The sequence below is a fragment of the Chrysochloris asiatica genome, unplaced genomic scaffold (genome assembly GCF_000296735.1).
Source record: "Chrysochloris asiatica unplaced genomic scaffold, ChrAsi1.0 scaffold00268, whole genome shotgun sequence".
NCBI classification, from domain to species: domain Eukaryota; kingdom Metazoa; phylum Chordata; class Mammalia; order Afrosoricida; family Chrysochloridae; genus Chrysochloris; species Chrysochloris asiatica.
Window position 1 is genome coordinate 1,116,570 of NW_006408786.1, and position 23,899 is coordinate 1,140,468.

Below are 23,899 nucleotides of genomic sequence, written 5' to 3' on the forward strand. Positions count from 1 at the left end.
CCAAAGCTGGAAGCAACCCAGATGGATAAACACATAGTCAGAGATTCATATCACAGAATACTAGAGGGTGAATGACAACGCTTGTCAATCACACCTATGTCATGTGGGGTGCAATAGGCAGGGTCAGGTAAAAACACATGTCTTATTAGAAGCACAGCCAGGATGCTCCTTAGAAGTGAGGATGGAAAGGTTTCAATCTCACATACTTGGGAGAGGGACATCACGCTTGGTAAAGTAGACGGTCAGTGAAAAAGAGGAAGAGCCCCTAATGAGGTGGATTGACAGAATGGCTGCAACAATGAGTTAAATGATGACGTAACACTAGCAACGGCTGTGAGGATGGTACAGAACGGGGTAGGGTTTCGTTCAGTTGTACATAGGGTCGCTATGAGTCACAACCAACTCAATGGCGCCTAACAATACAATGGCATTTATAGGAAAATGGAAAGCATGCAAACAGTACCATCTATTCCTTAAGGGTACTTATGTAATAACAGAAAGACAGAACTGGGAGAGATAAACACAGGACTCAGAAAAGCATTCTGGTGTGGGGCTTATATTCTAGTAAAAAGTTTCTGTTTTGAAGGCAGATTGCTGCATCACTTCCCAGCCCCCATCTCTTCCGTTCTCTCCCTCACTTGTTCCGCTCCAGCCAGCCTGGCCTTCTCATTTCCTTTTTTTTTCCCATGAAAAAAACTTCATTTTTTCCTTTTTATTTAGTTTTTTGATGCCATGCTTGTGCCTTCAACACTTTTCACGATTTTCTGCACCGCAATAAAGAAAGCATTCTTGCTCTTGCCATAGACAGATTTAGCACACACAGACCCACGTCCAAGGCAGTCCACCCCACATGTGGATTTGGTATTCATCAATTTAAAAAGATAAATAATTCTATTACTAGGAGTTCGGGACAGTCTAGTTTTGTTAGAGACTGTATTGTAGGAAAACCTGTGATGGTAAGGGAGAAGCTGGACCATTTTGAAGGCTTCTAGGCACTGTCCCCAGAAGAGGAAAACTCTCCTCACTCAGATACACTAGCTAACAGTCCAGCCTCAGAGAATTTGCTCAGGCTGTGTGCCCTGTGGCCAGCACGCACCTCCTCTTAACAGCTATCTGGGTGGTTCCTCCCTAACCTCCTTTATCAAGAGACATTTTCTCAGTGACATCGTCCTTGGCTACCAGCCTCCCTTCCCCTAACACATTCTACTCCTGGTGTATTTTTTTCTTGTTGTTGAACATACTGTTGTTGTGTGCTATTGAGTGGGGTCTGACTTATAACCAACCTATGTGACAGAGTAGAACTGCCCCATAAGGTTTCCTAGGTTGAAATCCAGCTCTTTTCTCCCATAAAGCCACTAGTGTGTTTGAACAGTCAAGCGCTTATTCATGACGTCACCAGGGTTCCTATTTGAACACACCAGATATTTTATTCACTCATTTATTAATTCCTCCATCCTTTAGTCAGTCTGTCTCTCCCTCTAGACTCCAACCCCATAAAGGTTGGGGCTTTAGTCTGTCTTGGTCCCTGTTTGTCTCAGAGTCTAATACAGGGTCTGGCATATAGAAGATGCATGAGAAATATTCACTGAAGGAATGAATGCATACACAGGGGTTGGATACATTATTCTCTATTTCTTTCTGAATATCTGACCTTGTTTGATTCTAAATGTTTATAACAACAACAGAAAGGCCAGCCTCTGGGCTGTTTCACAGCAGGTGAGAGAGAAGTGCCGGTGCCATGGCATGTACCTGGAACATGCCGGGTCCCAAGTACAGTGAAGTGGGCACAGCCAACTGAAGGCCTTCAGTGAACACCGAACTCCTCATAACAGACACGCACATCGGAACACTTACTTCACAGACACAGCCCAATATTACACAGTTCTTTTCACAAAAATGCAGCCCTGCTCTGGAACAAGCAATGTGAACTGTGAGGGACCAGGCAACACAGCACAGGTGCAAAAACCATGACACTCCCCAAGAAAGTGTTCTAATTGGACCTGGAGCAGTGGCATAATCCAGGAGAGAACGAAGAGGAAAGGAAGCCATAGGCTTAGCCCAGAGGAGGCAGGCTGAGCATGACAGCAGTATCTATACTTGTTGTACTTAAGTGCTGTTGAGTCAATCTCAACTCCTAGCATACCCATATAGGGTTTCCTAGGCTGTAAATCTTTGCAGGAACAGAAAGCCTCATCTTTCTCCTGAGGAGCAGCTGGTGGTCTCGAACCGCCAACCTTGAGGGTCATGGCTTATCCTACAGAGCCACTGCACTGGGATCTGATAAAGGCCCTGGGAATCAGTAGCAATGACTGGCTAGCTGTTCACCACATCCATGTCCATTTCCTTCTAAGCACAGATTGACATTCTGGGCTCACGCTGCAGCTCTGGCCAATGGAATTTGAGTTGGAAAAGGTTATGGGCCAGGCTCCAGCTAAGCCCATGAAAACCTCCCAAGTGTCACCTCCATGATCTTTAGTCTTCCCTGGTTGGGTGCAGACAAGCACAGAGTCCCCGGGAATTATGGGCTGACAATGAAAAGTCACACTAGGACAAGGGTCTGGGTCCCTCCATCACTATTTGGAGGAGAGAAACCACCAATTAGAACAGTTGTTCTGGGCTTTAAGCAAGTGAGAGATGCATTTCTCTTGTGCTCAAGCCATGACCTCGTTTTGAGTTTTGTTAGTTACAGCAGCTAGAGTCACTTCATATAGGGTGTCCGGTGGAAGTGTCCCTAAGTCCACTGAAAGCAATTCAGGCAATGGCTACACCTTCCTTAGACTGGTTTACTCCATAGTTCTAATCACAATCCCTGGTACCCAGAAGTCCTCGATAAACATTTACCAACTTGAAATAAAAGCAAGACCACACTACAATCAGATCAAGAGAGACACACAGGCACAACATTTAAAACTTTAGTTTCTAGACTCACAGACTCATGGGTTCAGAGCAGGGCTTTAAATCAGCCTGAATTGGCTCAGTCACAGCTGATGAAGCAAAACCTGAATAGACCTGAGTTGTTTTTAAATTTGGGTGATCTAGAACACTAACCAGCAGGGGGGGAATTATGGGTTGAATCGCTGGAATGGGAGACTAGAAAAATGCATAGTGAGTCCTTTCCGGAGCCAGATACATAAAAATGGATTATTTCCAGGGCTATGAAGCGTGATGTGAGGTCAAAGCGGTATGGCATCTTTGAACTGGGCACTGTTGTTTTCGACTCAGCCAGTCCAAAAATTTGATTGCTATGCAATGTGCATTATGCTGTTATTATCTAAGAGGGAGCTGATGTTTCTAGCAGGGCTTCTACCTATAATTTTCCCTGTTCCAGTTAGTGCTCCGGTTCACTCACATTTCCAAAATTCAAATCTGTTCCAGCGTCACATTGTTGGCCATGACTGAACCTGGATGTGCCAGTTCAAAGCCCTGATTCAAAACCCAGCTCTACCACTTCCTAGCTGGATGATGTTACAATTTACTCTTTGTGCGTCAGTTTCCTCAGTGGTTAGATGGGAATACTGTCAGTTACTATTGAGTGGATTTCAATTCATGGAAGCCGTGTGTTAATAGAACTGAACACTGTCCAATCCTGAGCCATCTTCATGATTGTGATGGGAAGATTCATATTTCCCAATTCATTTGACTATGAGGATTAAATGACAGGGATGCACACAAAGCATTTTGGAAGTAGTCAAAGAGAAAAAGCTAGTATTCTAAACAAAGAAACAAAAATCAGCTGGTATGGTCATTGTAGCACAAAGTATCCGGTGACTTAGAGATGGGGGAAGAAAGCAGATGCATATTAAAGAATCATATTAGAAGGTCCCTGATAGAGTGGGAGAAAATGTGGACCAAAACTCATAATCATAAAAAAGACTCAACATATTGGTCAGAAAGAGACTGGAGAAACCTGAGACTATGACCCTCATGAACCAGTCAGGTCTGGAATAGAGCTCACCCTCGTGGCTCAATTTTCAGCCAAGTTGTAGGTAGATAATACAGGGGTGACAACAACATTAGTAAGGTATGCTCACCAATGGAATGGTCAATCATTCAAGTCAAGGGGGCAACATTTACCTTAGAACAACATTCAGATTGGGAAGGAGGGTGGAATGGAAATAAGAACCACAGAAAGGAAGTGGGATAACTGTTGGTACATGGAGGGGACTGCAATTGTTGAGATGAAACAAAGTATATCATTTGTTACAAAGTGTGTCATATGTTGCACATGAAACTGATGAGCTGCTCTGTAAACCTTCATTCAAAATAGAAAGTTTCAGAAAAAAACAAGGTCTCAGCCTTCATGAGCCCAGCCTGGACCATGCCAATCATTACGTTTCCTAAATTCTCAGTATTTCTTGCGAGACAATTTTAAAGAGCATGCTACTTACCCTGTTAGCACCACCACAAAGTCCATGACATTCCAGCCATTCCTCAAGTAAGAGCCTTTGTGGAAGGCAAACCCAAGTGCGATGATTTTAATTCCAGCCTCGAAACAAAAAATTCCAATGAAGTAAGGTTCTGTGTCATCCTGGAAGGGAGAGAAGGGCAAGGTTAGCATCTTTGGAGGGTCTCCACCTGGAGAGTGTGCCCACTTCTCTCTGGAACTTCCTAGTTCCAAGCACTGTCCTGCCTGAAGCTTTTGCAAGAAAAACAGAACAGAGAAGACACTGCCTTCTTCCTACTAAGCAGCCTCACATACCACATGGTCAAATAAAACCATTTGTCTAGAGCTCCATGGGCCAAAAGGGTTGCCACTGGCCACATGTGGCACTTGAGAGTTAGAATCATTTCAGTGAAGTGAAATAAAAACTTCAGTTCCTTGGCCGCACGATATTTCCGGTGGCTGCCACGTTGGGCAGCACAGGGGTAGAACATTTCCATCCCTGCAGAAGGTTCTACTGGACACAGTAGGCTTTGAGGTTGGTTCCTCTGCATCCACCTCACTTCTGTATCCTATACTTCTAGATGATTTTCACTTGTACACATCAGCATAGCTGTTCCAGTTGTTAAAATATTCAAAGAATACTTCTGCAGAGGCTGATAAACAGCCAGCGCCCTAGCCCCAACCTCTGCAGGCCTTCCTGCTAGTCGCTTCTAGCAGAGTTGAAATCAAGCTGTAAGCTCATCAGAGATCCCACATGGGCATTTGCCTGTATCCTAAGACGACATTTCCCTATCTGCAATCATTTGCATTCTGCCTTCTTGATTTTTTTCTCCCTATCAGTTTGCCACATGCACCACTATTTGCTTACTAGTCTACTTTCAATGGACTATTTTTATTTAGCCTCATCAAGTGGAAAACCAACAACAACAACAAAAAAGCACCTCCAACTCTTGAAATCATAGGCTTGTGAAACCAATGACCACCTAATCAATTCTGACTCACGGTGACCCATGTGTGCCAGAGTAGAACTGTGCTCCATATGCTTTTCAAAGGCTGATTTTTCAGAAGTAGATTGCCACATCTTTCTTTGGAGGCATTTTTGGTTTGGACCTGAACCTCCAAACTTCCAGTTAGCAGGCAAGTGCATTAACCATTTGTGCCACCCGGGAATTTCTATAGGCTTGCTTACCTAGTTATATATTTTTAGACTACATAATATAATAAATACCTAATTACGATACGATAAGCACTGGACCGTGAACCACAAAGTCCATGGTTTGAGCCCTCCAGCTGTTCCGCAGGAGAAAGATGAAGCTTTCTGCTCCCTCCAAGCCTATACAGGGTCGCTATGAGCCAGAACGGACTCAACAGCACTTAAAAGCAACATAAAAGTCAAGGGACTACCAATATTTGGTGCACTCATTAGGAATGAGTGGTTGAGGACATCTTCCTGTCCCCTCCTCTTTGAGTGATTACAGGTGGTTATGAGGAAGTATTAGAATGGAAAACAAGGAAGCTTCCTCACTACACCATCAGGGCATTGGGAGAATAAGCAAGGTTTTCTAAGGCAGGGAGTTGGAATGACTGGGAGGGAACATGGAGGAGGATCTTAGCGGCAGTTTCTAGAACTGCTGAGTTTCTCAGGGTGGTGCTGACTGTTGGCAGTTTGAGTTCCCCCAAAGGTCTGGTGATCTACTTACAAAAATCAACCAATGAAACTCTGTGGATTAGAGGTCTGACACATACAGGGGTGCCCTGAGTCAGAGCTGAAAGGAACTAATGTTTAACTGGTTTAGTTTCTCTGAGTGAGCAATAGGTTTTTGAATATCTTCCGGAGCTGATGTCCAAGTGTAAGGAAATATGGGGGATAGAGGAACCAGCTAATGACACCACAGGGAAGCAATAGTCTCACATGAGAATGGGTGGTCCTCCTCAGTGCAGCAGGTCTCGTTTCTATAATAAGTTAAGGGCAAGAGGGACACTGCTGTAGATCAACAGTCCTCAGCCATATAGCCACCAATGTGGGCCATGCCCGGATCTTGGTTAGGGCAAACCAACTGCAAAAAGACACTTCTGAGAGGATTGTGGAAGGGTGATTACTGACTGGGTCTCAGAGGATTCCAAAGAGCCACCGCTAATTGTTCCAGGTGTGGAAGGGACACGCACGGTGGCAATGTGAGAAAACACCTGTATGTGCTCTTAGCAATACAAATTCAAGACTGTGGAGGTGAATGATGGGCTTGCTTGGAAATGCTTCATCAGAAGTAAAAAAAAAGACAGAGGTAAGTGGCAGAATCTGGACAGCTGTTGGATCGGGTGAGGAGCTCATGGGGTCTGTCTGCTTTGGGGTCTGTACAACATTTTCACAATAATTTTGTTGTAAACGTGATGCCTTTGTGGACAATGTGACCACATGTCATCCATCTCTTCCTTGATGGCACCAGCTCTAAGGGTGGCCACTAAGGACATTTCTTGCCCTCTCAATACTGAATGGGAGATCATGAGAGTTTATGGGGAGGGGCATAGTCTGGATCTTGGCCTCAGGACTGAAAGCCCCCCCGGCCCTCACTCCCCTCCCCAACCAATTCACCATGACAGTATAGGGGAGAGACCCCAGAGAAATGCCACTCACCAGTCGTTCCGACATTGGGGTCTTGTCATCATCGGGCAGGTGTTGTTCCAGGGCAAGGACGATGCAGTTTGCTATGATAGTGGCTAAAATCATATATTCAAATGGAGTATCAAAGGGTTAAGGAAGATCTTTGAAGTTTAGTGAACAGAAAGGAGAAGGGGTGCTCACAGGAAACATACCCCATTGATTCAAACCCTTCTGTGGCCTCCCAGAAAGCTGTCCCTCCCCAACAGGCCTGGACTATCCGATCATCCTGCTACTGCCCCCACTTTGGAGCCCCTCCCTCATCAGTACACAGAACTGTACCCTTAGCCTCTCTGAAGTGAATCCTTTTGGGCCCCAAATCTGGGAAGATAACATTTTAGGGAAAACGTGGATCCTCCACAAACATTCATTCAGCACCTCTTGTATGCCAGGCCCTGGGGACCAAGCTGTGAGCAAACCAGACAAAAATCCCTACCCTTATGAAGCAACAAACAAATGGGAAAAATGAAACTACTTTATATACATTGCATATATGGTGAAAAGGTAGTGAACACCCCAGAGAGCAAAAGTGGGGAAAATAGCAGAGGCTGCAATTCAAGATGTGATGGTCAGACTTGACACCACACGCGGCCCAAGCAATTAGAGGAGAGATGAGATAAATTGGACTTCCTTGAAATTAAAAACTTTGTGCGTCAAAGGACATTAGTACAAAACTAAAAAGGCAACCAGAGAATGGAAAAGCATTTGTGAATCATGTATGAGTATCTGATGACACTTGGACCTAGAATGTACAAAGAACTCTTATGATTCCACAACAAAAAAGACAAACATCCCAATTAGAAACTGGGCAAAAGACTTAAATAGACTTTTCTCCAAAGATATACCCATGGCCAATAAGCACATGAAAAGATATTTATTGTCTTTAATCATTAGAGAAATGCAAACCCAAACCCCAGTGGCATGTCACTTTGTTGTTGCTATTGTTAAGTGCTGTCGAGTGGATTCTGACTCTTATCGACTCTCTATAGTGTTTCCAGGAGTTCTTGTGTGGCGCTGTGGGCTAATGTACTAGACTGCGAAATCAGTTTGAATTGCAACGTTGGCAGTTTAAGCTCACCAGACACTCCTAGGAAACCCTATGCAGGGTCACTATGGGTTAGAATGCACGAGAAGTCACTTAACAACAGGGTTCCCAGGAGTCCTGGTATGGCACTGTGGGTTAATGTGTTGGACTGCAAAGTCACTCTGAACCACAAGGTCAGTGGTTCAAGCTCACCAGCTGCTCCTTGGACACAGTACACAGGGTCGTTATAGGTCGGAATCCACTCGACGGCACTTGACAACAACATAGGGTTTCCAAGGAGCATCTAGTGAGTTTGAACCACCAACCTTGCAGTTGGCAGTCTAGTGCTTATCCTACTGCGCCACACCAGTACACCACTTGGGTGGTGGTAGTGGTGGTGCTTGAGTGCCGTGGAGTCAGTTCCAACTCATAGCGACCTGTATAGGGTTTCTGAGGCTGTAAATCTTTACAGAAGCAGAAAGCCTCATCTTTCTTCTGTGAAACGGCTGGTAGTTTTGAACTGCTGACCTTTAGGTTTGCAGCCCGACTTGTGACCACTATGCTACCAGAGCTCCTTAGCATACTACTTTACACCCACTTGAATGGTATTTTTCTGACTCATGGCGACCCCTCGTGTTACAGAGTAGAACAGCTTCATAGGGTTTTCTTGGTTGTGATCTTTATGAACAGAGGTAGTCAGGTCTTTCTCTTGTGGTACCGCTGGGTGGGTTCAAACCAGCAAACTTTAGATTAGTAGACACTTTTGCCACCCAGGCCTTTTCAGTTTGAGGACTAAGGTGTGCCATGGTATTTTCAATCACCTTATATGCATGGGAAAGTTGGACAGTGAATAAAAGAAGACTGCAGCAGAATTGATGCATTTGAGCTGTGGTGTTGGAGGAGAATATTGAAAGTACCATGGACTGCCAAAAGAGCCAACATCTGTGTTGGAAGAAGTATAGCCAGAATGCTTCTTGGAAGCCAGGATGGCCAGATTTTGTCGCTCATACTTTGGACATACTGTTAGAAGGGAGCAGTCCCTGGAGAAAGACATCATGTTTGGTAAAGTGGAGGGTCAGAGAAAAAGAGAAAGACCCCCCAACAAAATAGATTGGCACAGTGGCAGCCGGGTTCAAAGGTAGCAACAATTGTGGGATTCATGCAAAACCAAGCAATGTTTCAGTCTGTTGTGCAAAGGGTTACTCAGAGTCAGTACCGACTTGGTGACACCTAACACAACCACCACCAAAGATGGTTTCTGGAGTCCTGATGTAGCACTACTTGGTAAGTGCTGGACTGCTAACCACTAGAGGTTGGTGGTTTAAACCTACTAGTAGCTCCTTGGAAACTCTATACAGGGTTCTATGAGTCGGAACCGACTCCACAGCATTGGACAACAACGAGAAGGATGGCGATCAGAAAACTGAAAGAGTCGTTGAGTATTACTGGTCAGAAGGTAAAGTGATGTCACCATTTGGGAAAATACTTTGTTGGTTTCTTAAAAAATTAAGTATAGAATTATCCTATGACCCAGCAATTCCACTCCTAGGTATATGTCGTTGTTGTTAAGTGCCGTCAAGTTGGTTCTGACTCATAGCAACCCTATATAGAGTTCAAAGGACCTTGTGGTTCTCAGTCTAGGGCTGATCCTGCAGCCCCATACCAAGAGTCCAAGTTAAGTGCTGTTGAGTTGGTTCTGACTCATAGTGACTCTGTATAAGGTTTCCAAGGAGAGGCTGGTGAGTTTGAACCGCTGACTTTGAGATTCAAACCGACCTTGTGGTCCAGTGTTTATCCTACAGCGCCACCCACACCAGGACTCCATATCCCTTTACACAAATGTTCATGGACGCATTACTCACAATAGCCACAAGGTGGCAACAAGCCAGGAGTGCATCCACAGATCAATGGATAAACACATGTGGTCCACCCAAACAATGGCATATTATTCAGCCATGAAAAGGAATGACTCACTGATAATATGCTACATGGATGAACCTTGAAGACACTGTCATGCTGGGAGAATGAATCCAGACACAAAAGGTTACACAGATTCTATCTATGTGAAATATCCAGAAAGGGTAAACCCAGAGACGGAAAGCAGGTTAGTGGTTGCAGGGACTGGAGACAGGGATGGGGGTGGGGATGGGAAAACTGGTGACTGACAGATTAATGAGAACTGGGGTTCCTTTCTGGAGCCCCACTGGCACAGTTAGTAAAGTGCTCAACTGCTGACCAAAAGGTCAGAGGTTCGAACATTCCGCAGGATAAACATATGACAGTCAGCTTCTGTAAAGAGCCACCTCAGAGAGCCAATGGGGAGAGTTCCACTGTCCTAGGACCCCATGGCAATGGGTTTAGTTTGTTCAGGTTAGATTTCCTTTGATGGCAACTGTTCTGGGACTAAACAGAGGTGGGAGTTGTACCATACTCTGAAGAGTCTCAATGCCATTGAATGTGTCACTTGAAAAATGGTTGATTCTACATGATTGTGCGTTATATCTCAATAAAAGCTATATAGTGGTCAGGGTGGGCTCCTGAGGAGCTGACCTTTCAGAATCTGAGAGAGGGCGAGCCAGCCCATGAGGCTATGAAGGGAATGGCACCGAAGGCAGTGGGCACAGGAAGGTGCTAATCCTGAGGGGGACAAGCTGGGCTGGAGTACAGAGCGAGGGGCCTGGGGCGTGTCTGATCGTGGGGAGGACATTGACTTTTCTTCTGTGTGGGATGGAAACCCTGGGAGGGTCTTGCTCCCCATCTTGCAGCAGCGTCTTACACCTGAGACCCTCAAGTCAGGTCTCAGAACACATGTGAAAAATGGAGTCACATGAAATAGCTCAAAACAAATAAAGAGGAAAGAGCCCAGTGGACAATGGTCCCCAATCAGACACCAGCTGGGGCACAAGGGCTTTCTGTGCACTCGACAGAACCAACCCCTGGAACCAGGAGCATTGTGTTCGGCCCCACAGCCCACCTGCTGCCTTTTTCTTTCTCTTAACGGCTTTGTTGAGCTAGAATTCATGTGCCATGCAATTGATCTAACTACTCGGTACAATCCAGTGGTTTTTAGTATAGTCACTGCCGTGCAACTATCAACATGATCTAATTCTGGAATATTTTCATCATCTTGTGAGCAGCCAGCTCCCCACTCCCCTCTTCTAGTCACCCCTGGCAACTACCAGTCTGCTTTCTGTCTCTGTGGATTTACCTGTTGTGAACATTTCAAGTAAATGGAACCATCAATTCTGTGTTCTTTTGTGACTGGGTTGTCACTTGCCATACTAATTTCGGGGTCCATTCATGTTGTAGCATGTATAAATTCCTTTTTAGGGCCAAATAATATTCCACTGTATGGAAAGACCACATTTTGTGTATCCATTCATCTACAAATGGACACTTGGGTTGTTTCCAAAATTTGGCTATTGTGAAATGTGCTGCTATAAACATTCCTGGGCAAGTTTTGATGTGGACATTTGTTTTCATGCCTCTTGAGTATGCACCGATGAATAGAAGTGCTGGGTCAAACAGTAGCTCTAGGTTTAACTCTTTCAGGAACTGCCAGTGTTTTCCTAAATGGTGGCACTGTTTTTACAGGCTCCCCAGGAAGGCATGAGACTTCTGCCTCCCCATCTGATTGGTTTTGCTTTGTTTAGTTTTAATAGATGTCATTTTTTCAGAGCTGTTTAAGGCTGCAGAAGAATTACACAAAAAGTTCAGCGAGTTCTCACGTAACCAGCCCCTGTCCCTCTGTCCCTGCATTCAATTTCTCTTGTTATTAATATCTTGCTTTGGTGTGGTCCCAGCAGCTTTTGATGAAACCCAAAGGGCCACTTTCAGCCTTCCCTTTTTCCTGCAATGCTATCTGCAAGCCCTGCTTCTTCTCTCTCCAGGTACAAGCTCTTCTCTGCCACCTGGGAGCTTGGGAGGAGTCAGTCCTGCTTACTCCTGCTTGAATGTTTGCTCTCAGTCAGACCGTGAGGAGCACCTCCAGGCCAGCATCCTTGGTAACCAGAGCTCGGTTTAGATGTGGAGATTGGATGTTTGAAGGAGAAAAGCTGCAAGTTGTTGGTTACTTTGCAGCATTTTGCAACTGATGTTTGAGGCTGGAGCACTCTTGGCGGTGGGGGCTGGCCTGAGCACAGTGGGGTGTTGAGTAGCACCCCTAGTCTTATGTATTGAATTGTGTCATTCAAAAATGTGTTTTGAAGTCCTAACCCCTGTAACTTTCTTTGGGGAAATTGAGGGTTTTCCTTGCAGATTTTTTTTCAGTTAAATTAACAGAGGTTAGGGCAGGGTCCTGATCCAAATCCCTGCTGAGTAGTGTTTTAGAAAAAGGAAATTGATAAATGCCCTGAAGTCAGTTTGGACTCACAGTGATGCTGTAAGATAAAATAATGCACTGGACTGCAAGATGGGTTTGAACCTCGGGTTCGGTGGTTCAAACTTACCAACTGCTCCTTAGAACTGACTCCACAGCACTTAACAACAACATAGGGTTTCTGAAGCTGTAAATCTTTATAAGAGCAGAAAGCCTCATCTTTCTCTAGTGGAGCGACTGGTAGCTTTGAACTACTAATCTGATGTTAGCAGCCCAGTTCATAACCCACTACGCTCCTTACACAAAGCAACAGCAGACATGTAAGCACAATCACCCACAGGGAGAAGACACTGAGGGAGGGCTATCTGCAAGGAGCAGACAAACATTACAAACTGCTGGCAGATCCCAGAAACCAGGAGAAAGGCAGGGCACAGTTCCTCTCTCGAAACCCTCAGAAGGAACCAACATGGCTGACACCCTGATTTGGACTTCTGGTCATCAGAACCATAAGAAAATAAATTCCTGTTCATTTAAGCCATTCATCGTGTGGTATTTTGTTTTAATAGTCCCTATCAAGAAATCATACGACATATTGCATTAGGCAAATCTGCTGCACAAGACCTTTTTAAAGGGTTGAAGAGCAAAGATGTCAGCTTGAAGACTAAGGTACGCCTGACCCAAGCCATGGTATTTTCAATAACCTCATATGCGTGCGAAAGCTGGACAGTGAATAAGGAAGATTGTAGAAGAATTGATGCTTTTGAGTTACGGTGTTGGAGGAGAATATTGAAAGTACCATGGACTGCCAAAAGAACCAATAGATACGTGTAGGAAGAAGTGCAGCCAGAGTGCTCCTTGGAGGCCAAGATGGCCAAACTTTGTCTCTCATACTTCGGACATATTGTCAGGAGGGACCAGTTGCTGGAGAAGGATATCATGTTTGGTAAGGTGGAGGGTCAGAGAAAAATAGGAAGACCACCGATGAGATGGATTGGCCAATTGGCAGCATCGATGGACTCAAGCATGGCAACAGTAGTGAGGTTGTCCCAGGATTGGGCAGTGTTTCGTTCTGCTGTGAATAGGGTAGCTATGAGTCGGGACCAACTCGATGGCACCTAACAACAACAACAACAACAACAAGGAGTCCTGGTGTGGTGCTGTGGGTTAATGTGCCGGACTGCAAAGTATTTGAACTGCAAGGTTGGCAGTTCAAGCTCACCCTATACAGGGTCGCTATGCGATAGAATCAACTCGACGGCACTTAACAACAACAACAACAACAACAACAACAAGGAGTTCTAAGGAGCTCTGGCAGCTCAGTGGTTACGAATTGGGCTGCTAACCTCAGGGTTAGCAGTTCAAAACTACCAGCTGTTCCGGGGAGAAAGATGAGGCTTTCTGCTCCCATAAAGATTTACAGACTCAGAAACTCTATACAGGGTCGCTATGAGTTGGAACCAACTCCACGGCACATAACACCACCAACAAGGAGTCCTGGTGTGGTACTATAGGATAAACATTGGTTCAAACCCACTAGCTGAAAAACTTAACAGCACACACAACAACAACAACAGGCACCTAAGAGGGGACCCTCATGGTGCGATGGATTAAGTGTTGGGTTGCTAACAGAAAGGTCAGTAGTTTGAACTTTCGAGTCGCTCTCTGAGAGAAAGATGAGGCAGTCTGCTTCCTTAAAGACTGACAACCTTGGAAACCCTAAGGGGCAGTCCTCCTCTATCCTCTAGGGTCACGTTGAGTCAGAACTGACTTGAGGACAGTGGGTCTGCCCTGGTGACATGTTGTTGTTGTGTGCTGTCGAGTTGGTTCCAGCTCATAGAGACCGTGTACATGGTATCTGAGAGTGGCTGGAGGATTTGAAATGCAGAGCTTGCAGTTAGCTGTCCAGTGTCTAAATGTTGCGTTGGTAACGGAAAGATCAGTTGTTTGAACCCACCAGCTTCTCTGTGAGAGAAAGATGAGGCTGTCTGCCTCTGTAATGATTTACAGTCTCAGAAACCTCATGGGGGCAGTTTTCCTCTATCCTAAGTGTGGTGCTGTGGGATAATGCACTGGACCGCAAAGTCGTTTGAACTGCAAGATCTGGGATTCAATTCACCAGCTGCTCTCCAGAAACCCTATACAGGGTCGCTATAAGTCAGTACTGACATGAAGGCATTTGACAACAACGAGAAAGGGTTCCTATGAGTTGGACTTGGCTTAGTAACAGTGGGTTTGGATTTTTTTGTTTTAAGTGCCACATTAGATACCTAATCTCAATCCACCCAATGCTATCTGTTGTTGCTGTTAAGTACCATCTAGTTTGTTTCAATGTATAGGAACCTTGTATAGGGTTTCTGAGGAGCAGCTGGTGAGCTTGAACCACCAACTTTGCAGTTCAAACGGCTTTGCAGTCTGAAGCATTAGCCCACAGAGCCATACCAGGACTCCACAACAGCAGCTGTTGTTGTTGTTGTTACGTGCCATTGAGTTGGTTCCAACCCATAGCGACCCTGTATAGGGTTTCCGAAGAGCAGCTGGCTGGTGAGCTTGAACCACCGACCTTGCAGTTCAAACGACTTTGCAGTCTGGCGCATTAACCCACAGTGCCACACCAGGACTCTAGTAGCATCACCTATATATGATGACCAAGGATGCCTCCAGATACTACTAGGTGTTCCTGAGGGGTGGGGGTGGGGGGGGGAGGTAGGCAGAAGTGCTATAGAGGAATGGCACAGCCTGCCTCTGTGAACATGCCATGTGATCACTCCCTGTCCCAGCTTTGTTGTTGGTAAGTGCTGTCGAGTCATTTCTGACCCATAGCGACCCTGTATAGGGTTTCCAAGGAGCAGCAGGTGAACTTGAACTACCAACCTTGTGGTTCAAACGACTCTGCAGTCCAGCACATTAGCCAACAGCCCCACACTAGGACTCCTCTCCTAGCTTAGACCTTTGGACAATGCATGGCTCTAGGTCTTCTCTTTGGAAAGACAAGAAGTTCTGGCATTTTGGACACTCCATCCCTCATAGGGCACGATGTCCCTGGGTGGCACAAAGGATTAATGAGTTTGGCTGGTAACCAAAAGCTTGGAAGTTTGAGTTCACTCTGAGGCACCACATTAGAAAGAGCTGGAGATTACTCCAGAAGTTCAGCCTTTGAAAACCCGTGAGTCAGAGGTTTTTTTTAAAAAATATTTTTTTAGAGGAAGGAGTCGTCCAAACCCACCTTCCAGGTGGGATAACTGAGGCTGATGTGGAGAATCCGGAAGTGCAAGTGGACCAGGAAAAACAGGTCTTCTTTGCAACCAGCGCCAGCTTCTGCTGCCAGCAGGAAACAGCTGCACCCTAGCAGAGCCCTAGCCAAGCCCAAGCCACACACACTCTGAAAAGCAAGACTCTTGGCAATTTGGGAAGGGACAAAAGCCAGCCCTGCCGCCGCGCTTCTGATTGGCCTCCTGCCTCGAGCTGACAGTCATTAGGAGAATGGAGAACAAAGCTGGGCCGCGATGCACGATTGCTCTGCTCTGCCTCGCCCTGCAGCCCAGAAAACAGGAGACAATATTTGTACACAGAGAGCAACTCTCCCTGGCCTCCCCTCACCAAGCTTCTGAATTCTTGGTCTGCTTCAGGCTTCTCTCCTTTCCCTGCTAGCGTGGCCGCCACGGAACTGCAGCGCACTCCTCTGTCCCTGGCTTCCTGCCCTGAGCACTGGAATGTGACTTTTCTGGATCAGCTCAGGGCAGAAGGTTCCAGGAAGTGTCCCTGCAGGCCTGCAGGCCCGCAGCCCCCAGCACTTTTCGGGGTTGCATTCTCTGGGATTCGCTTGCCTGGCATGACCCAGATTTTAGACCCATTCCCATCACATCTGTTTTTCAGGAGGAAAGCTGAGTCAGGCTTGGCCAGGCTGGTTACCAAATGCCAACCGGTCTCTCTCCACCCACCCACTCCTAAACCAGACCAAACCAAGCTAAAGCAAATCCGACTCATGATGAGGCACACGTGTGCCGAGTAGAACTGTGTTTCATAGGATTTTCAATGGCTGGTGTTTAGTAAGGAGATCCCCAGATCTTTCTCTTGAGGTGCTCTGTGTGGATCTGAACTGCCAACCTTTTGGTTAATAGTCCAGTGCTTAACTGTTTGTGACCCCCAAGGTCTCCATCACAGGTCCATGCAAATATCCATGGATAAGAATCTGTCAAAAGGAACCTTGGGGCCTTGCTATGCAAAGTGTGGTCTGAAGAGCAGAACACCAACAGCGCCTGTTACATGTCTGCATTTAACACAGCTTGGGTAAGGGGAGAACTTGCTGCGTGACATCTCTGTTAGGGTTGTTGTTAAGTGCTGTTGAGTCGGATCTGACTCATAGCAACCCTGTACAGAGTTTCTGAGGAGCAGCTGCTAAGTTTGAACTGCCAACCCTGCAGTTCAAATTGACCTAGTAGAGTGCTTATCCTATGGTGCCACAAGGAGTCAACCAGCAAGAGATGAAGGGTCTGCCCTACAGTCTGCAGTTCCAAGCGTTCTCCTCCATGTTCTGACCTCAGGAAGAGATTTCAGGCATCCTGGACACCGGCCTTCTACCTGCTTGTTCTTCCATTAGAAAGGACAAGGGGGGCTGGTAATAAGTCCAGGCTCTTGATGAAACAAGAGCCATGCTGGAATGTGGAAAAAGAAAATTCCAGTTTAATGCATGTGGAAGAGTTTGAAGCCTTCTCAGGACTCCGACCTCACTCACAGGAAAAGTCCACATCCTCACCATAGACCCCAAGGCCCCACAATATCTGTCCCACCACCTACCTTCCTGCCCTTGTCTCCTCCATTCTCCTCATCAATCATTCTGTTCCCGTTACAATGACCACCTCAATGTTCCTCAAACACACCAGGAACAGTCCTGTCTCAGGGTCTTTATGCGTACTGCTCTCACCCCCACTCCAGCCACCACATGATTTGCTCCCTCATCTCTTCTGGGTCTTTACTCAAAGATTACATTCTCCATGATGCCTTCTTTGACCATGTCATCTAAAACTGCACCCCCTGGACATTTCCAAGACCCTTTCCTGCTTAATTCCACCCTCCACTTGGCTCTTATTCCCAGTCAAACATATATTAAATTTCCTTTCTTCATCTTGTTTCATGTTTGTCTCCCCCATTACACCATAAGCTCCATGTAAGCAGGGATTTCTTTCTACTTAGCTCACTGCTTTGTTCTCAGCAATTAAGAGAATGCCTGGTACACAGTGTTGTTGTTAAGTGATGTCAAGTTGGTTCCAACTCACAGTGACCCTATAAAAGGTTGCTGAGAAGTGGCTGGTGGGTTTGAACCACCAACCTTGGGGCTGAAAGTCCAGTGCTTATCCTACAGCCTGATACCAGAACTTCTGATATGTATTAGTAGTTATTGTTGTTGTTAAGTGCCATCGAGTTGGTTCCGACCCATAGTGACCCTGTATAGGGTTTCCGAAGAGCAGCTGGTGAGCTTGAACTGCCGACCTTGCAGTTCAAACAGCTTTGCAGTCTGGCGCATGATCTGTAGTAGTGGCGCAATAAATACCCATGGAAGGAAGGAAGGGAGGAAGAAAGGAAGGGTGGTAAGTCCTGCTTTCTGTATCTCTACCCTAACTTCATCTCAATGTCAAATCTCCACAAGGGGTGAGTTAAGAACACAATCATCACCTTGAACTATGCATCAGTGTGGATGGGAGACACATAGGAGGGTTCCTGACATGGTGGAGAGAGGCCTCACCCCAATAAGAAGTCAAAGGTTGCATTGGATAGTTGAGCCTGAGGAGGCGAGGCTTTCTCAGCCCCACCCAGAGTCGTGCCTGATCATCCCGATTTAGAAAGCCTAGGTTCTAACTCCCAGCTGTGGTGAGCAATGCCTCTGCTAACTGAGCTGAGCCTTGCTGCTCCCCAATTGGCTCCGGGAGAAAGCACCTGTGTCAGCGGGATTCAGAATAATCAGCCAGTGAGGAGGCCAAGGGGTGGGGGGTGGGGAGGAATGAAAGGAGAGATGCATGACTGATGTGAGGAAGTGCTGGCTCCAGCAATGGCTCACCAGAGTCAGGAGAGCAGACAGGCAGGTACAGATTAATAAAGCCTGGCCCCACTCCCTTCAACATATAATGAAGTTGATTCATACATAGCCTGCCAGGGGTGAGGAGGCCCCAGAGAGGGGCTGGCATGACACTGGAAATGACCAAGTGACTTTTGGGGGGAGATGGGCTGTATCTGTTAATGGGAGCATGATTTCCCATGAGATAAAGTAAAATCAATTTGCCAAGTGGGCAAGACACAGAAGACGTCTAAGTAATCACCCTTCTCTTTGTGATGCCTCCTCTCCCCATCTCATCCCCACCCTCCTGTGGTTGGTGTGAATATTGTATCTGACTTTGCCCTACTCTGGAGCTGCCTGAAGGGTGTGTTCTGGGGGAAGGGAACAGAGACTTCGATGAGTCAACTGAGCAGTTAAGCTTGCTGGGGCAAAGCCAACTGTACCTTATTTTCATTTTCAATACATGAGCATCACAATTACCAGGAACAGGGTAGGGTGCTAGGGTCCTAGATCTATGGGTTTAAAACCTATTCCTTACTCCACTAAACAAATGCCAATTTGTTTACTTGTCAATATGACCAACTATGGGGCCATTAACAAACACAACAACCCCAGTTTACAACCACCTTGTATTTTGAATGCTTCCTCCGGGCAAACACTGTACTAAACGTTTTATACAACAACTCTACTAGCTTCCTTCTGGGGCAAGTTTCATTTTCCAGAAAGGGGAAATGAAGGCTCAGGGATGTTAAACAAATTGCTAAAGGTCATATCGAAGGCACTGATGGGACTTGGGGGTCAAACCAGGTTATCCTTTTTGGAAGGTGGATGGTCTTAATTTTATTTAAAACTTGGAGTCTGAGTACACTTGGGGCCTTACCCATGTATACTGGACCAAATGGATAATACGTTGCTCCACCCCTACCAACTACAACACTTGGTTATTTTCAGCTATCGTGTGCTACTCCATGTCCTTATGAGTGTAACCCCCTGCAACACTTATCCCAAGCGGCTCATATTAATGAATTTCAACTGCCAATAATCCAGTGGGCCTCTGGTTTTTAGCTATAGACTTTGAATTCTATGATACACAGTAGCAACCAAAATCAAGCCTGAAAAAGAGCTCTCCACTAGCCAAACAGCCCGACGAGACTCTAGCAAGCAATGGAGTGCTAACAAGGGTAACCTTGGTGCAGCTCAGGATGCTTTCAGCACCAAGGCCAGCGGCACAGGGCACAAATTCAATTTCGCATCAGTCCAGAGATTGCAAGGCTGGGGCAGGGCAAGCAAACCCAGCGTCGAGTATTAACATGCTATGAGACGTTTCTAAAGACCTACATTTCACAGCCAGGGTGGGTGGGCGCGTGGGTTGGGGTGGCGGGGGGAGATTAATTATGTCAGCAGGAAAATCAAATGAGAAGACAATTTAAAGCCCAACAGCAAATGGGTTTGATGTATTATTTGTTTTTTTACATATTATCCAAAATTTTTCAACACGTTCTGAAAAGAGAAATCTACTCAGAACAGGCAGATTAAGCTTCTCAGAAAAATTAGAAACATGTGCGTAAAAGAAGAGCCGACTAGAGGAGTTGAAAGGGTTTGGGCTCAGACAGGGTTCACCTGGCTTGAATGTTGGCCAGAGAGCTTCCTTCTCTGAGCCTCAGTTTTCTCACGTGTAAAATGAGAAGATTGCTTGCCTCCCAGGGTTATGAGAGAATGGGAAGAGTGAATGTACATAGTACACTCAGAACGAGGCTCAGCATATAGTAAGAGTTCAATAAATAGTGAGCATTTTATTACTGCTTATTGTGGCTACAGTGATGATGAATCAAAGAACTTAATATGCTTATGGAAGCTTAGCACGGGGCTCACTTGATTGTAAGTACACAATAAATACTTGTATTTTTAAAAATTTATTTTATTATGATTGTTGTTGTTAGTTGCTGTCAAGTTGACTTTGACTCATGGTGATCTGATGCACAGCAAAATAAAATCTAGCCCAGTCTTGTGCGATCTTCATGATCGTTGGTCAGTTTGAGTCCATTACAGTGGCTATTTAATCAATCCATCTTACTTTTCTAGCAAGTGGTCTCTCCGGATGATGTGTTAAGAGTACGCATGCTGAAGATTCACCATCGTAGCTTCTAAGGAACACTCTGGTTGTATGACTATTTATAACTGCTGCTACTTTATTATAAGAGCCTTGGTAGCATAGTGGATTATGAACTGGGCTGCTGACATCAAAGTCAGCAGTTCCAATCTACTAGTCGCTCTTTGGGAGAAAGATGAGGCTTTCTGCTCCCATAGATTTACAAGCTCAGAAATTCTATCCAGGGTTTTTCTGAGTCAGAAGCACCTCAGTGGCACACAACCACCACCACCATCACTTTGTTATGAACATTTGTGTTATTTATCGATTATTATTACTGCTACTTTATTATTAACATTTGCTATGTATTTATTTTCCTGATATGGCACTGGAGGATAAGCACTGAACTGCTCACCACAAGGTCAGTGGTTCATACCTATCAGCTGCTCCTCAGAAACCCTATACAGGGTAGCTATAAGTCAGAACCAACTCGACAGCACTTAACAACATTTATTTTCCACTTATTATATGGGTTCTCTAGGGGTGTTGTAACAAATTACCATAAACTAGTTGGCTCAGAAATTGATCTTTTTACAGTTCTGAAGGCCATAAGTCAGAAATCAAGGTACCAGCAGCAGGGCCCAGTTCCTTGCCTTTTCCAGTACCTGATGACTCCTGGCATTTCTTGGCAGAATCACGTCAATCTCTGCCTCTATCTTCACATTCTTCCCTGTGTCTCTGTCTCTCATAACTCCCTCTCCTTTCTCTTATAAGACATCAGCCAATGGATTTAGGGCCCACCCTAAATCCAGGAGGGTCTTATCTCAAGATCCTTACTTACATCTCTTCAAAGACCCTGTTTCCAAATAAGGTCTTCACAGATTACATTGACTTGGAGTTGGAACTTAAGTATAAACTTTTTTGGAAGACACAATTCAGCCTACTACAGCCACATACATCTCAGACCCTTCCCTTTGCTAGAGAGATCTGATGCCCAGGCTTCCAGTCTCATTCTCATGAGGACTTCCCTTGAGTCTGAGGTGTTTCCAAGAACAAAACGTAATGTGCATGTATGATCCACTTCTTGAGAATCTGGTTCAAAGTGACTACTGCAAAAGTCTCCATTGAGCCTACTTCTCCTCTTACCCCGGACTTGTTTCTTAGGATTCCCATCAGATTCCTTTGCTCACATGGGTATGAATCTGGCTGATACTTAGGAATAACAGTATTCAGACTCCTCTTTTTTATATAACAAATTGTTTTAACTACAAAGGGAATATGAGGGGACTTCAAAAAGTTCATGAAAAAATAGAATTAAAAGGTGACAGCAATCAAACTTCTTAAGGCCATCAGTTGCTGGGCCTGTGGGGTCAGGACCATAGTCTCAGGGGCCACCATGGTCAACTGGCATAACATACTCTACAATGTTCTACGTCCTATTTTAGTGAGCAACTGGGATCAAAGCTCATGAGTGGCCATCGAAGGTGCAATTACTGGTCTCTCCATGTATGGAAGAAAGAAAAGTGATGAGAAATGAAGATGCTTGGAATCAATTAGTCCAATGGAGTATCAGTCTCCAACTGCTCTGAAAGAGACCACATTAAAAGACCATGGACAGAGTGGGAGAAAATGTAAGAAAAAACCCTTAAAATTATATTTATATAAAAGACCAGGTTTACTGGTCAGAAAGAGACTGTGCCCCTCAACAACTCTTCAGGTCTGGAGAGGAACTCACCCTTGTAGCCCAATTTTCAGACAAGGAATAGGGTGGTGGTGACAACAACACTAATAAGTTATTTCCACCATGGAATGGTCAGTCATTCAAAATCAGAAGGACAACATTTACCTAAGGGCAAAGCTGAGAAGGGACAGGGAGGAGGAAGGTACAGCAATAGGAACCATAGGGAGGATGTAAAATAACTGTTGTTCCGTGGGGAAACTGCAGTCACTGAGATGAAACACAGTGTAGGATTTGTTGAATGTAAAACTGATGATCTTGTCTGTAAACCTTCACTCAATTCACAATAAAAAGTTAAAAGAAAAAGATAATGGGAATCTTCTATGAACTTCTTGAAGTCTCCTCGTATCTGCTTGCTGCAACTTGTAAGTTTTATATTGCGAGATTTAGAAAATGCAAAGCCCAGCTCACTTACGCCAGCTCACTCCACCCTGCTCCAACACCGCTTCCAGAAACAACTATTGCAGAGACCTGGGCTCAATTCCCACCTGATGCACCGCATGTGGAATCATCACCTTTCTGTCAGCAGAGGTTTGCGTGTTGCTATGATGTTAAGCAGGTTTCAATGGAGCATCCAGATTAAGACAGACTAGAAAGAAAGGGCTGGCAATCTACTTCTGAAGATCAGCCAGTGACAGCCCTATGGATCACAAGGATCCAACCTGCAACTGGTCTTGGGGATGGCGCAGGTGGGCAGCGCTTTGTTCGTTTGTGCCTGGGGTCGCCTGAGTCTGTGACTGACTTGATGGCAGCTAACATTACTAACCACAGACTTTGGTACTTATCTCTCAAAATTTTCCCATTTCATTCTTTCCACTGGTTGTTCCCACTTCCTGGATTTCCTGAGGAGGAACAGAGCACCTTCCTTCATCTCCTTCAGGTTTTGAAAACACCACCCTTCCTTGACCATCATACCAAAACTCTTATCTCTGTCAACACTCCCTTACCTTTTATTCGTAGCACACTTACCACACGGAACAAACTGTATGTTTTATTTATTACCTTATACATGTCCATCTCCCTCACTAGAACATCAACCCCATTAGACTAGGGATTTTTCTGTCTTGTTCCCGGCTGTGTCTCAAGCACTTAGGATAGTGTCTGACACATAACCGGTACTCAATGAATATTGATGAATGAATGGAAGCAAACATACAAAACCACATTTCCTCTTTAAAACTGGGATCAGAATACAGTTTTCTGAGATTTGCTGTGTCCCTTCCTACACTAGGCACCTTTTCCCCTGTCAGTACAACAGACTTCACTCTTTCTAAATGGGATGCCAGGAAACGGATGTATCAGCATTTGTATAATCATTCTCCTAAACACTTACAGTTTGTCTTTTTTGCAAACAGAGCTATGATGAATAATCTGACTGTCTAATCTGACTGTATATCCGTGTGTGTGTGTGAGAATGTTTCTGCAGGGTAACTTTTTCCATGTGGAGTTGGTAGGTCAGAGGTGATGTTCACTTTACATTTTCATGCACACTGCCCTGGAGATTTCAAGGACTGTTTCAGAGTTTTAAAAAAGTAAGATGTGTTCCTGAGCACATTTGTGCACACGTGTGTGTGTTCCATCTGAAATTAAGCTTGTAAGTTAAAAGCACAAATTGCTCTGGGTCCAAAAGCTTAAACATGC

General features: G+C 45.2%; 1 protein-coding gene across 1 annotated transcript in view; it reads right to left on the reverse strand.

The window, feature by feature from the left end:
• CACNA1A (calcium channel, voltage-dependent, P/Q type, alpha 1A subunit) overlaps nucleotides 1-23,899 on the reverse strand; it is a 325,229-nt gene that overhangs the window by 265,529 nt on the left and 35,801 nt on the right. Inside the window, exons 3-4 of the mRNA XM_006874309.1 lie at nucleotides 7,017-7,122; nucleotides 4,389-4,528 (exon numbers count right to left, since the gene is read on the reverse strand). Coding sequence (XP_006874371.1) covers nucleotides 4,389-4,528; nucleotides 7,017-7,122 — 246 coding nt within the window. The remainder of the gene's footprint in view (nucleotides 1-4,388; nucleotides 4,529-7,016; nucleotides 7,123-23,899) is intronic.